At 37.3% G+C, this 15,603-nt stretch overlaps 1 protein-coding gene across 1 annotated transcript in view; it reads right to left on the bottom strand.

Annotated features, from left to right (window-relative positions):
• The window catches only part of ACC (acetyl-CoA carboxylase), a 1,393,224-nt gene that overhangs the window by 591,606 nt on the left and 786,015 nt on the right, over positions 1 to 15,603 (bottom strand). The window contains exon 32 of the mRNA XM_090408519.1: positions 3,251 to 3,292. Within this exon, the coding sequence (XP_090264645.1) occupies positions 3,251 to 3,292 (42 nt within the window). The remainder of the gene's footprint in view (positions 1 to 3,250; positions 3,293 to 15,603) is intronic.

The raw sequence follows: 15,603 nt of genomic DNA, 5'->3' as shown, positions 1-15,603 counted from the left end.
AACCTTTATTGAGGTATGTTAAAGTGTAGGGCTGCCGCTACAAAAACTCTGAGTGATCTACAAGATCACTTTATATCTCACTGAGTGACCTTAAAGGATCACCTTACTCGTTACTTTTAACCTGAATTACTCCGGAACAGGAAACTTAGCGACAGGGGAAAAAACGCTGCCACTGGGCAGAGCTTCTCTACTCCATAGGAAGTAAACAAATCAAAGATGGATGTAGAAATTGTGGATCTGTGGTCTGTGTCTGACAGATGGAAGGATTTGTATAATGCTTTCAGACTGCATCTAAATGGTTTTGGTGTCAGTTGTCTAGAGAGCTTTGTTCACAGCATGCTGATGTGCAAATTCGGGAAAAGTTAAGCAATTAGGATGAAACAGGTGAGTTTGTGTTTATTTGTACATAAATGATATGGGAAATAACCTGAAAGGAAATGTACAGTTGTTTGCCAATGATGTTAAATTAGGTAGAGTAATAGTTCATCAAATTGATGTGGAAAGCTTGCAGGATGATTTAAGTAGGCTGTCAGTATGGGCAAAAGATAATGGGTTCCAGTTTAATGTGGAGAAATGCACAGTTATGCATTTTGAGATAAATAGTTTACAAGCTGTGAACTATTTATCTTACTCTAGGAAAGAAATGAAGTTAGAGATTTTAGGGGTGGTGGTATACAGAGAGTTAAAGTTTGGAAAACATATTGCTAAAGTAATATGTTTTATATGTCATAAATTTTAATACAAATATCCTACACTCATTCTATCGAACTTTTGATAACAATAAGCTCATCAAACTAAGATCATTTTCTCCTCTTAGGATGACTTGAATATTTAGCCAAGCTTTTCATAAACACATGATGTCCATGGCCTGTTCAGCCTCCAAAAAATTTCACATTCTTTTTTGTTCTGTAATCACATGTCTGTTCTGCTTAACTCCTAAACTCTATAAATCTCAACTCTGCTCATCCAGCTTTAAAATACTGTCCTCTCTGGGGGTAGAGCAATATCAGAATGGAAGAGTGTATCCAGTAAAGAGCCATTTCTTAACAGATGACCATTCTTCCACTGCCCTCACCAAATGCTTCAGACAGATTGTTTCTGCATTATGTCTTTTCTACACAATATAGATAAGTGAATATCTCATGGAGAGATACCAGAAAATAGTGTATGGAGGAACAGAGTCCAAAATGAGGCAGGTGACCAGTGGTGTGCTTCAGGGCCATTATTGTTTAATTTGTACATAAATGATATAGGAAATGGCTTGAAGGGAGATAGTCAGTTGTTCGGTGATGATGCAAAACTGGGTAGCACAATAAAAATTCAAGCTGGTGTTCAGAATTTGCAGGATGATTTAACATGTTCACTGCCAACTACGAGTATACTCGTAGTGGGTAATCCTGCTTCACAAGCCAGCTACGAGTATACTCGTAGGACGCTTACCGCCGGGAACGAGATTATTGTAATGACCTTGAAGAAGCGAAAATGCTTGGCTTGTGGGGCTAGCTTCAAAACTATGTATTCTCATAGACCGTATATGCTCTGTACAAGCCAACTACGAGTATACTCGTAGGTCGTTTACCTCCGGTAACGAGATTATCGTACTGACCTTGAAGAAGTAAAACAGCTCGGCGTAGGGGAACAGACCATGAAAAAGTAGCGTGGCAGCGAACGTGTTAAATAAGCTGGCAAAATGGGCACAAGGTAATGGATGTTAGTTCAATGTGGAAAAGTGTAAAGTTATGCATTTTGGGATTAAAAGATTACCAGTTGTGTACCACATTGATGGAACGGTACTCCGAGAGATTGATGAGGCTAGAGACTTAGGGATGTTGGTGGATAGGGAGATGAAGTTCAGGGTACACATTGCTAAGGTGTCCAAGATTGAACATAGGATTACTTGGTTATTGAAGAACACACTAGCATCCAGAGATAAAGAGGTTATTATTCACCTTTATAAGGAGTTGATACTTCCACATTTGGATTACTGTGCTCAAGTCTGGTCACCTGGATTCCTTGGAGATGAGGAGGTTGTAGAGAGGGTTCAGAGGAGAGTGACTAAGTTGGTGAGTGATGTAAAAAATGCTCCTTACATTGATAGATTGAGAGCTTGTGGATTGCAGAGGTTGGTTGATAGGCAGAGAAGATGAAATATGATAGAAACCTGTAAATTACTAAAAGGTTTTTATAAGATTGATGCAGGGGAAACATTTCAGCTGTGTGATAGTGATGGAAGAACAAGAGGTCATCAGTGGAAATTAAGGAAAAGTGTGGTTAAAAAGGGTGTGAGAACTACATTTTTTGCCTGAAGGATGGTGAATGAGAGGAATGCATTGCCTGACTCACCTGTGAGTTCTTCATCTGTAAATGAATTCAAAAAGAGATATGATAGATATTGTTTTGATACTTCCACATTTTTGTTTGGGTCTCGTGCAATGAGTCTACTGACCCCATGGAAATACCTGTAATAATAATAATAATATAAGTGTTTCCATGGATGCTGCTCTCCTGAAATGATCACCATTATTCCTCCACTTCCCTCTAAACATAAGCAGCTGCTGGTCAACACATACACCACTCTGATTATATTCCTTCATTCCATATACTACTGCCTTTAAGGAATAGTTTTCCCCACACCATTTCTCAATGCATACAACCCACGAATTCAAGACATTCCTGTCTTCTTACTGAACACCATCCCCCTCAGATATTTCACTCATATGGATCAATCTCTTAGGCTTTGCACTAAATAATGATGAGATGCACATATATCAAATTATAAATGCCATCTGACACAGACAGTTTAATACTCTCTCTCTCTCTCTCTCTCTCACACACACACACACACACACACACACACACACACACACACACACACACACACACACACACACACACATTTTGATGAAATTCATTTATAAGAAGATATTGTGAAAGAATTGCATATGATTTTTATATTTTTTTAAATAGGCATTGCAATTTCCTGAAATCCTCTCAGGAAAGAATTGCATATCATTTTTATATTTTTTAAAATAAGCATAAAAAAATAAGAATTGCAATTTCCTGAAATCCTCTACCAAAAGATATCATTTACTAGAGGAAAAAAATTACATATAATAGGATTTGAAATTTCATATTTGATTATGTAAATTACTGAAAACAAATAACCAGTGATCACAAATAAAAAGTAGAACCTATTGAGTGATATATATATATATATATATATATATATGAAAATAATGAAATGACTTACATTATCCCGTGCCCGATAGGTGAAGAATTTTGGAAAGTGAAACTGTAAGTAAAAATGATTTTTTTTATATATTTATAAGATATTATATTTAATTCAAAGCTGATTAATATAAATAATGATATATGCAGTAATAATAATATATATCACCTAGTTATATTTTTAGTGAACCCTTATAAACATCAATAAATTTATGACTTACACCTCCAAAATAGAAATACTTTAGAGTTGGTACAATAAATAAGAAGAATTTCATGACATATGCCCACTAATACATGAAGAAATTTCATTATTTTAAAGTATGAAATCTTTTTATAATAAAGATGATGAAAAATTTTAAATGTATCATTTGAAAGTGGGTTGGATTAGAGATTGGCAAGCTTATAAATGTCAAGAAATTGTGTATGGTGAAGCAATATCCTGGAAGAGGAATGCAGCAAGTGTGTTGCCCTTTGTTGTTCAGCCATAGTGATGTGTATGAAGTAGAGAGTAATATGAGTCAAACAGGGAGGAGTGAGAGATGAGAATGAGATCATATCCTCACAGGAAAATAGGGAGGAGATTGACGGAGACAAGGCATAAAGAAGTATGATGGAATCAGTAATGAATGTGCATGTGTGAAGGTGGTCATCATAACAATAGTATTGCCAGTTATGCAGCTACCAGTAAACATTTAAGGAAGAATATGACATAGTATTAAAGAATTGGGGTTAACAGCTGAGTTCACAAAGGGAGGATTAATTTTAAACAAAAAATGAGTCTTGTGTTCTAGGAGAATAAATTTTGTGTTCAGAGATAAGGAGAAGACATTTGTGCATTGAGTTCATTAGTCAAAGATAGATGAATGAAGAAGATATCCTGAGAGGAATCATATCATCAGACCTCCAAGGAGTCAAAATATTCATCATGGGATGCCTCAGTGTCATACACTTTATCACATCATGCCTTAAATGCATTCAGAGTCTCAATCAGCACACTCTTGTGAAATCAGTAATTACTCACCAATGTCCATGCAGAAAACCTTCTCCTCAGGAAATCCTCTATGATATTCTTCCCTCTTCCTCCTATCTGTTAGAGTCTGAAAATTGCATTTTCTCAACCCTTCTTCATACTCAACATTTTATAGACCCAAAACCACCATAGTCAATCTCTGGTGACACTTTCCAGTACCTCTTCACCCCTCTGAAAACCATTTTACCACATTACACACAGCAATCCATTATGTAGCCCAATTAAGGTCTTGTACTATAGAGCCACAATCTACTTAGTTCTGCATGTCAGCATCATCTGCATTTGCCAGAATCTATCATGCTATCCTCACAAATTTAACAATGTGTTCTCTAAATTTTAGGTCATCCACCATTATTACTAAATCTTTTATTTCCTCCATCTCATCTAAGACGTTCCCCCACCAAATGTATAATTTATGTCCCATCTTTCTCGTAGGAAAGCTTATACATTGGTTATACATGCTTACTAAATAACTTAAGGAATTCACAACGTACAATAGAATATAAATTAAATTAATTTTTTTTTATTAATTATTATTTTTTATTAAAGTTTAATTTAATTTATATTCTATTGTACAAAGTGAATTCCTTAAGTTATTTAGTAAGCATGTCCCATCTTTGTTTCCCAAATTTTGAAACCTTACAATTGGCAACACTGAACACTGGTAATCCTACTCTCTCTTTAGCCCATTCATTTAGTCTATTTAAATCCTCTTCGAAGAGCCACATCTGCAACATATGTCATACTTCCCAACCTTGCATCATCTGCAACCAACTGCATATACTCTTTTCCAATATCATTTGTTTATTATTTTTTGTAATTTTTTTTATCGGACCTCATCCATTTCATAATTACTTTGTCATGTGGTAATTATCACCCTATCAGAGGATTTCATAAATCTGAATAAGCCACCGTATGCATCTCCCTGTCCAATACATCAGCTCCTCATAAGTAAGAAGACTACTAAAACACAATTTTCTACAGCAAAACCCTGCTGCTCATCAAAGAGAATATAGTTCTTGTTAACACAATTCTGAATCATGGTCTTCACTAACCTCTCCAACTTTAACCACAATTACTGTTTCAACAAGACCTCATGTTGAAACAGTACCTCAAAGCTGTTCGAAACTCCTCAGAACATTAATGGAAAACGTGATATATTATTATTTGAGACCTCCATGGAACCAGACTTTTCAGAAGAAACTACCTATCACCCAAACCAGTTCTCCCATCTTACCAAAAACATTCAAACTAGATGCATTCACCACTTCAAGAGGCACATTACTCCACTCAATTTCTGCCCTGTGAGAGAAAAGTCTAGCTCTTAGCCCTTTCTTGTCTGTATAACTGAGAGGAAACCTCCACATGGAGAACCGACCAGGGCTTCTGACTTAATGCCCAATCCTCACCTTCTCGGGGTGCACCCTGTTGGGAATCTACCTGAATACTGAACGAATGAGGATCAGCTGGCAATTTGAGATTTAGCTGACCAAATTGTATTCCTATTGGCTTAAGCCAATATACAAAATGATGGTACAACATGACAAAATTTCATGCCGGCTGGGGTGTCGTCCGGTTAAACAAGGCCCCTGTTGTTTTCGCAAGGGAACGAGGGTGAACAGCAAAAAGTCAGCTACTGGAACAAATTGGAAAGCACACCCCAACTCATTATCACCAGAGTTAAAGATCAGTACTATCAACATGAGAAGCCTGAATGGCAAAGAAATGGAGCTAGCTGAGGAATTAGATAAGTACCAGATAGACATAATAGGGGTGACTGAAACAAAAAAGACAAAAACTGGTGAGATCTTTCTGAGTAATAAATACAAAATGTTATATTCAGGCAATGACAATCAAGGAAAAGAAGGAGTAGCCATGGTATTCAACATAAAATACGAGGCTAATTTTCTTGAATAGCAGACAGTCTCAAGCAGAGTCATGTGGGCAAATATCAGAATGGGGAATTGGACAATGTGACTTATTTGTGCCTATGGTCCCACAGAAGGTTTTAATAAGGTAGCAGAATTTTTTGATGCTTTAGAGAAAGCAACTGACACAATGAAAAAGGAAAAGTTGGTCCTTGTTGGGGATCTAAATAGCACAGCAGGAAATAATTGACATACATACAAAAATATTTTGTGAAAATTTCAAGAAAAGAGCAAAGCTAATAATAATGGAAAATGCTTGTTCGATTTCTCCTCAGGACATGGACTGGTTATTACTAACACCATGTTCCAACATAAAAATGTGCAAAATTCACATGGAGAGAAGAGGCAAGGAATAAAAAAAGTCTCATTGAATTTTGTTATTATTGAGTTATTGTTGACCATGTTATTGTTGAGTGATGTTTTCTCTCTGGTGCAGGACACCAGAGTGTACAGAGGATTTGAAATTGGAAGTGATCACTATTTAGTCTTGAGCAGGATAAAATTGAATTTCATACTGTAAAGAATAACATGTAAGAAAGTTTTAAAGCGAATAAAAGTTGAGCAGCTCTCAGATGTGAACTGTAGACAAAAATACACAAAGATTATTGAAGAAAAAATGAAAGCGTTTGAGAACAGGAACCAAACCCTGGAGATTCAGTGGTAAGCCTTGAAGAAAACCCTGAATGATTCAGCCAGAGAGGTATGTGGTGAGGTTGCGTGCAAGAATAGAAAAATCAGAACTCCATGGTGGACACAGAAAGTTAAAGAGGCAGTGAAGGAAAAGAAGAAAGCATATCAAAAGTTCCTGGCAAAGCACTTTTGATATACTTGCTAAGGCTTGTGCTCTTAGAGAATACAGAGACAAATGTAACTAAACACTGTGTAAAACTAGCTAAACAAAAGTCATGAGAGAGGACTTTGGCAAGAACATAGAAAATAAATATCAAGAAGGTGGCAAAATATTCTGGAGGTTGTTGAAGAAGCTTAGGAATGGAGGAAAGAGTGCTGCAAAAGGAGTTAGAGATGATAAAGGTGACATGAAAATGGGAGAAATCCTTGAAGCGTAGAGTAATTACTTTGAAAAATTGCTAAATGAAACAATCAATGATAGCACAGTGGTAAAAAACACTCAACAGGCATACAGTCAGGAATACATATCCATACTTGAAGTAGAAAAAGCCATCAAAGGCTTGAAATGTGGAAAGGCAGCAGGAGTAGATGATATTACTATTACTATTATTACGGGCAACTCCAGGGAGTCATTAGACTCATCGAGGGAGGCCCCAAATCATATTCATCAGAACCATTCGACAATACAGTATCTATCATACCTCGCCTTAAACTCATTGACTGTCACAGCATCCACCACAGACTCAGGGAGCGCATTCCACTCATTCACTACTCTAAAAGTAAAGAACCCAGCTCTAACACCTTTACTAACCACACTTTTGCCCAGTTTCCATGGATGTCCCCTAGTCCTCCCACAACCAGCCCTGTTCTCAAAAATATCTTCTGAATTAATTTTATAGAAACCCTTCACTAATTTGAATGTCTCAATCATATCTCCCCTCCTTCGCCTATCAACCAATTTTTGCAACCCACAAATCCTCAACCTGTTCTCATACGGTTTATTCCACAGACCTGCTATCATCTTGGTCACTCGCCTCTGGATCCTCTCCACCTCCTCCCCATCAAGAAGAAACCTAGGTGACCAAATCTGAGCACAGTAGTCGAGATGGGGTCTTATCAAGGCTCGATACAGAGGAACAATAACCTGCTTGTCTCTGCTTTCAACGTATTCTTCAGCAACCAAGTGATTTGATGAGCTGATTTGGCCACTTTTGCAATGTGTCCCCTAAATTTCAATTCCTTATCCACCAACACTCCTAAATCTCGTGCCTCATCAATTTCCTGGAGCACGGTTCCACCAATGCAGTAAACTGCCTAAAATCTTTTCACCCCAAAATGCATAACCTTACATTTTGCCACATTAAATTGACATCCATTCTCCCTAGCCCAGACCTCCAATCTATCCAAATCATCCTGCAAAATTTTGACGTCATTTGCATTCACTATTGCCCTACCCAACTTCGCATCATCCGCAAACAAATGAACTGTTCCTCTCAGATCCTTTCCTATATCATTTATGAACAAATTAAACAGCAGTGGTCCAAGAACAGATCCTTGTGGCACACCACTAATCACAGGCCGTCTTGTGGACTCTACTCCTGAGTAAACCACTCTCTGATATCTCTCCGTCAACCACCCTCCTATCCATCTCACCAACCCTATGTCCATTCCCATATGCTGCAATTTACTGATTAGAATTTCATGTGGTATTCTGTCAAAGGCCTTAGCAAAGTCCAGTAGAATCACTGTAAACCCATTACCCTTATCCAGTTCAGCCATCACTGTGTTATAATACGTGAGCAAGTTACTGAGGCATGACCTACCCTTCACAAAACCATGCTGTCCCCGATACAGTATTCCATTTTCTTCTATCCAATCTTGTATTTTCCTCTTGACTATTTTCTCTAAGACCTTGATAACGATTCCTGTTATGCTGATTGGCCGGTAATTTTCAACAGCAGCCTTGGAACCACCTTTGTGCAGCAGAACTATTTTCCCCTCTTTCCAGCTCCTTGGGACTGACCCAGTCCTGAGGCTCAAATTAAACAAAATGGTCAAGGGCACTGACAATTCTTTGGCCGCTTCACGTACGACACGAGCTGGTATACCATCCAATCCCACAGATGTATTGACATTGAGGTTCTGTAATAGACTAGTTACCTCTACTTCATTCATCACAATTCCAGTATAAGCTGTTGGTTCTTCCATTTCTGCAAAGTCACCACCTGGATGATATACTCTTGCAAAGTGCTCGCTCAATAATTCCACAACATCAACTGATTCGGTTACCTCCCTACTTTCAGCATTTTTTAAGATCATTCTACCATGAGCATTTTTCCTTTTACTTGCAACATATTGAAAAAACTGTTTGGGATTCTCTTTAGCCTGCATGGCCAATTTCCTTTCGTAATCTGCTTTTGCTTTTCTTACCACCCATATTCGACCAGAAATGCTGAAGTATAGTGGTATAAAAGTCTTGCAGTGGCTGCACTGCATAGTTCCGAAGGGCTGGACAGAAGGACGAATCCCTAATGATTGCAGTAGAGCTCTAATAGTACCCATATATAAAAAGGGAAATAAAACTGAATGTGAGAATTACAGAGGTATTTTCCTACTGAGTGTTCCTGGCAAGATTTATGCCATTATACTTGAGAAATGGTTGAGAAGAATTGTGGAAGAAAAGTTTGGTGAAGAACAAGCTGGATTCAGGCCAAAAAGAGCGTGTCGGGATGAGATCTTCACTTTACAAGAAATAGTTGAGAAATCATGGGAATATAACAAAGATCTGTATTTAAGTTTTGTCGATCTGGAAGAGGCATATGACAAGGTGGCAAGAGAGAGAGAAGCTATTCAATACACTACAATTATATGGTGTCAATGGGGCATTATATCAAGCAATACTTAGTCTCTATTTGAGCTGCAAGTCAGCAGTTAGAACTGAAATACAGAAAGACGGTTTAATGTTAAATCTGGCATGAGACAAGGATGTACATTATCCTCTCTGTTATCATTATCTATATGGATCACATTATGAAGGAAAGTGGTGATGTCAGAATTGGAGATGTTAATATCAGCTCTTTGCTTTATGTGGAAGATGTTATACTTCTAAATAAATCTCCTAGAAGTTTGCAAGATTCCCTGACTAAAATGAATAACTTTTGTAATAGATATGATATGAAGGTCAGCAATAAAAAGACAAAGACAATGAAAATAGGTAGAATCGTTGAAAATGTCAACTGTGTTGTGAAAGGAGAACCTGTGGAACAAGTAAACATTTCAGCTACTTAGGCACTATTTTTAGTGAAGATGGTAAATTAAATATGGAAATAGACAACAGAATCAACAAAGCTGGTATAGTAGGAAGTCAATTGTATAAATTCATATGGAATAAGAGAGAAATTAGTTGGAACACTAAATTAGCTGTGTACACGACAGTGTTCAAACCAGTTTTAACTTATGGATCTAAGCGCTGGGTCAGAAGTAAAACACTTGACCAAAGACGAGAGACCGCAGATACGAGAGTCCTGAGAAAGATTAGAGGCATGAACAGATGGCATCAGTGACAATATCATATTAAAAACAAGGATATTAAGAAACAACTAGACATTGTCAGCATCCAGGAATGCGTTAGCAGAACTAATCTCAGGGTGAAATGGTCACTTAAACAGAATGGGTGAGGAAAGATTAGCAAAACAAGTGTTCTCTGCCAGGTTGGCAGGAAAACGACCCAGAGGAAGACCAAGATATAGGTGGATTGATACGGTACAAAGTACTTTAGACGATAGAAAGATAAGATCTGATAATGTTGGAGTCTTGACAAGTAACAGACTGATTTGGAGGAAAATTGTAGATAGGAAGTTAGTAATGATGTAAATTTTTCATGTAGTACTATCATATACTGTACACCCCTTGAGGGTACATGGCAGGAATTTGATGATGACTTTCATGGATATCCCCACCTTCCGTATAATGAAAAATGTGATGAGATCAGATCCTATTCTAACTTCAGTTCCTAGAGAAAATAAACTCATCATACAGATCAAATTCACTATTGAACGTGAATTCAATAAATACCCTTTTTGAATACCTTAATAATTCGTAGTCCCACAAGTCATGTTGAATTTTCAGTTTATCTGAAGCCAATCTTTACTGGCAGATGTTGAATTTTCAGTTTATCTGAAGCCAACCTTTACTAGCAGATACATTCACTCATCCTCCCACCATTATTCATCTCTGAAAATGGGTATTTTCAAGTCTTGTACATAAAGCTCATGTGATCTACTCTTCTGATTCCCTTTTATTAGATGAACTGAATAAAATTAAAAGCAATCTGATATGTAATGGATACAACAAAACTACCATTCAAAAATTTATAGATAATCATCATCCTTCTAGCAGACTACAATCTTATGTGAAAAGAATTTCACTAGCCTACCTTAAACGAACCCCCCCCCCATCCCCCAGAACAAACAGCAAGGATTCTTCATAAATTCAATTTATACACTTCCTTCAAACCAGCTTGGAAAAGGTCTTCCTTCTTACCACTTTTCTTACCAGGGTGTTTATCAAGTACCCTGCTCTGCTAGTGTCATCTTTGGTATTTTGAACAGACTGACCATTCTGCCTTGATTACGATTGAAGAATATCGAGATTATATTACATTTTTAGAATGTGACAAGTCTGGCCTTGCTTCTCACACTACTGACTAGGCAGAGAGTTCTTCTTTCCAGCAAGTTCAAATTTTATCATATTTTCCTTGAAACATGTGAAATGCGATGAAAACCTGAACGGATCAGACCGCATTCCAACATCCAAGTTTTGGGAATTGATCACCATTAATGATACATACGGGGTTGTTCGATAGGTCTGTGCAAAGTCTAAGAGATGGGGCCACCAGTATGTATTGAGGTTATTTTTAGTTGCTGGCAACTGTTGGAGGATCACACACTAAGTTTCAGTCAGATAGATCTGTTACTCTGTATTTGGCATTCATTTGAATCGATCAAGTACCGTGATTTATGAAAAATGGATGAGAAAGAATTTCATGTAGTGATTAAACATTACTTTTTGAAAGGCAAAACAACTCTGGAAACCAAAGCTAAGCTTGATAAACATCATGGTGAGTCTGCACCTTCGATTAGAATGGTTTACAAGTGGTTTAGTAACTTTCGAAGTGGCCATATGAGCACAAGTGATGCTGAATGTTCTGGATGCCCTGTTTAGGTCACTACCCCAGAAATTATTGAAAAAATCCATGATATGGTGATGGATGATAGAAGAGTGAAGATGCATGAAATTGCTAAGGCTGTAGGCATCTCAAATGATCACATACATAATATTTTATATGAACATTTACATGTGAGAAAACTATCTGCAAGATGGGTGCCATGTTTGCTCACACTGGATCAAAAGTGTCAACGTGTGAACTGTTGCAAGGATATCTTGAAGCTGTTTCAACGGAAGCCAGAGGAAGTTTTGTGTCGTTTCATAACACTGGACAAAACATAGATTCATCACCACCATCCTGAGACCAAGGAACAATCAAAACAATGGGTTGCAAGTGGGGGGATCTGCATCAAAGAAAGCAAAAACCGTTCTTTCAGCAGGAAAGGTTATGGCCACCATCTTCTGGGATGCTCGTGGCATAATCTTCATAGACTTCTTGGAAAAGGGCAAAAAAATTACCGGAGTGTATTATGCGTCTTTGCTGGACCGTTTAAATAATGAAATATTTAAACGTAGTCGTGGCGAAAAAGAAGATTTTTTTCACCACGACTACGCACCCGCTCGCTCTTCTGCAATTGTGACTGCAAGATTGTCCGATTTATGCTACGAAGTCCTTTTGCATCCCCCCCCTACTCTCCAGATTGGACTCCCTCAGACTACTATCTGTTTCCAAACATGAAAAAATGGCTGGCAGGAAAGAGACTTTCATCAAGTGATGAGGTGATTGCCGAAACAACTGCCTATTTTGAAGAGTTGGACAAATCATACTATAGACGGAATCAAAAAACTCGAGCATCATTGGACTAAGTGTATAGACCTCAAAGGAGACTATGTCGAAAAAAAAAACGTTTATCCCAAAAAAATTATGTTTTCTTAATTTTTGCACGGACTTATCGAACAACCCTCGTACGTTTTTTTCTTTTTAATTCACAATTATCTTAAATTATTTTGTTATCTATGCATCTTTCTACAATTGTTCCTTAGAACTTTTTAGCGTAACATCATATACTTCAGCTGTGACCTAACAAGCTAATATTCGCATGGTTTATGACTCATTATTGTGATTCATGTTTTGAACTCTGACAATGATCACATAATGTTGCATAAAATATATTGGATTTTTTTAATAAAATTCGGTAAATACATATGTTTGTTTTGTGAAAGACATGACACAACATATCATGTCATGACATGGATGTGCCCTTGTTAGCATTCAACTTAATATGCTCAATACCCTACTTCAGGACTGTTCAACCTTAGGGTAATCTGAGGGCCGTATTAAAAAAATATATTTATCCGTGGGCAGCATCACAATGTATATCTAGTAATTTTGTAAGCAGTAGTGACACAACCTTGACAGCTGAACAAATGAACAACACTAATTGCACACTCACGTTCCCCATGTGAGCCTGGAGCATGCACATTGGAACAAAACAGTGTAAAAAAGCTTCTTTGACAAATCTAATATTTGAAAAACAAGTGGGCATATAGTGATGTAAAAACACCAAATAAAATTACCAACATTGAGATTATCGATTAATGATAGAATTAAAATATCTAATACGCATTTCATTCAGATTATTTTATTTTTTTCACTCATGAAAATCAAAACCCACAGGCTGGCCGCACAAAATTGCACCACGGGTTGCATCCGGCCTGTGCTTTGGACAGCCCTGCCCTCCTTGATAATGTTATCTATCTTGATCCAGATACTGCTGAAAAATTTGTGACATGTCCTGGCTGACCACCCCAGGATATATGGTCTGCCCAAACTGCATAAATCTGGAAACACACTGAGACTAATTGTTGACTCAATAGAAAGTCCTACTAAGTCCTATAAACAAAATTTCCACGTAAAGGTGCTCATGAAGTGATACTATGAAGAGAGTGAGTGCACTGGGAAAGGGAGACTAATTTTAAGTGAGTAGGAAATATATAATACACAGCTCAAGTAAGAGCTCCATATGAAGAAGATGATTTCAAAGTAATATCATGATAAAAAGACTGAGAGGAGTTATAAAACATATAAAGTGCAGGCCAGGAAAGTTAAGAGCACTGCAGAAAGCTGAATCAGAGTATGAAAAGAAATTGGCTATGCAGGTGACTAGCAATCAGAAAGAATTTTAACATTATGCCACAAGTAAAAGAATCAATGAATGTGGAAGAATAATTTCACTGAATGCTGATAGCAATCTACTCATAGACTGTTCAGTTAATAAGTGCTGACTCTGCTAAGATATATCAAGCAGATGTATGTAACATGATGCACAATGCTACTACTACACTGCATGAAGAGAAAGAGGCACATTAGAATCAGGTTGAAGGAATATTGCATAACATTGACAAGAATTCTGTAATAAGGGCAGATGGAATATCAAGCACATATGCTAAAGGAATATTAAGCTGAAATGACTAGGACTTGGACATGTTTATGAGGGTTGTTTGAAAAGTTTGATAAATTTCCAACAAACTGCAACACAATTTGTTCATTCATGCCAGTGTCGACATATATCATCTTTTCAATGACCCCTGGCAAATTTTTAGCATTGTGTGACGCATAGTTCTCATTTGGAAAACATTTAAAATGACTGTGTTCACTTTTTTCATAAAACTGGAGAAAAACGAGTTTCGTGCAGTGATAAAACACTTTTATTTGAATAAGTGGATGGCCAAGGAGATCAAAGTCAAGTTAGATGCAGTTCATGGGGACTGCACCAGCATTAAAGACTATTTATTTCTGGATAAATGAGTTTAAATGTGGTCATAAGTCCACTGAATATGAAGCATGCTCTGGACACCTGAATGAGTTCACTATGAAGGAAATGATTGACAAAATCCATGGTATCATTAAGGAAGAACGGCAAGTGAAAGTGCACAAGATTGCTGAGATTGTAGGCATCTCAACTGAATGGGTGTAATATCCTGCATTAAAATTGCACATGAAGAAGCTGTGTACGAGCACGATGGATGCTGTGATTTTTGACTGTCGATCAAAAATGCATGCGAAAAGACATTTCAATGCAGTGTTTGGTGATGTTTAATTGCAATTCGCAGGATTTTTTGTGTAGATTCAAGACTGTAGACAAAACTTCGATGAAACACTACACACCTGAGTCCAACAATAGTCAAAACAGTTGACAATGCCCAGTGAAAGAGCACTGAAAAAAGCAAAGACCGTTTTGTCAGCTGGGAAGGTGATGGCCATTGTTTTTTGGGATTCCCAAGGAATTATCATGGTAGACTATTTGGAAAAGTGTAGGACAATAACAGAGGTCTATTATGTGTCATTGTTGAACCATTTAAAAGAAGAAGAACTGAAGAAGAAATGGCCAAGATTGGCACACAAAAAAGTGCTCTTTCATCAAGACAATGTACCGTCTGACACACTGGCTGTCGCAATGGCAAAATTGCATGAAATGAGGTTCAAATTGGTTCCACATCCACAGTATTCCCCATGTGCCTTTTTCTTGTTCCCAAATTTAAAATTGGGCTCGGTGGGAAAAACATTTCTTCAAACGAGGATGTTATCAAGGCTGTCAATGACTATTTTGTACAATTTGA

Source organism: Typopeltis vanoorti, chromosome 18 (assembly GCF_054136105.1).
Source record: "Typopeltis vanoorti isolate ZY-2024b chromosome 18, IOZ_Tvanoo_1.0, whole genome shotgun sequence".
Taxonomy (NCBI): domain Eukaryota; kingdom Metazoa; phylum Arthropoda; class Arachnida; order Uropygi; family Thelyphonidae; genus Typopeltis; species Typopeltis vanoorti.
The sequence above is the reverse complement of the archived record's forward strand: the minus strand, read 5'-3'. Positions and strand labels throughout refer to the sequence as shown.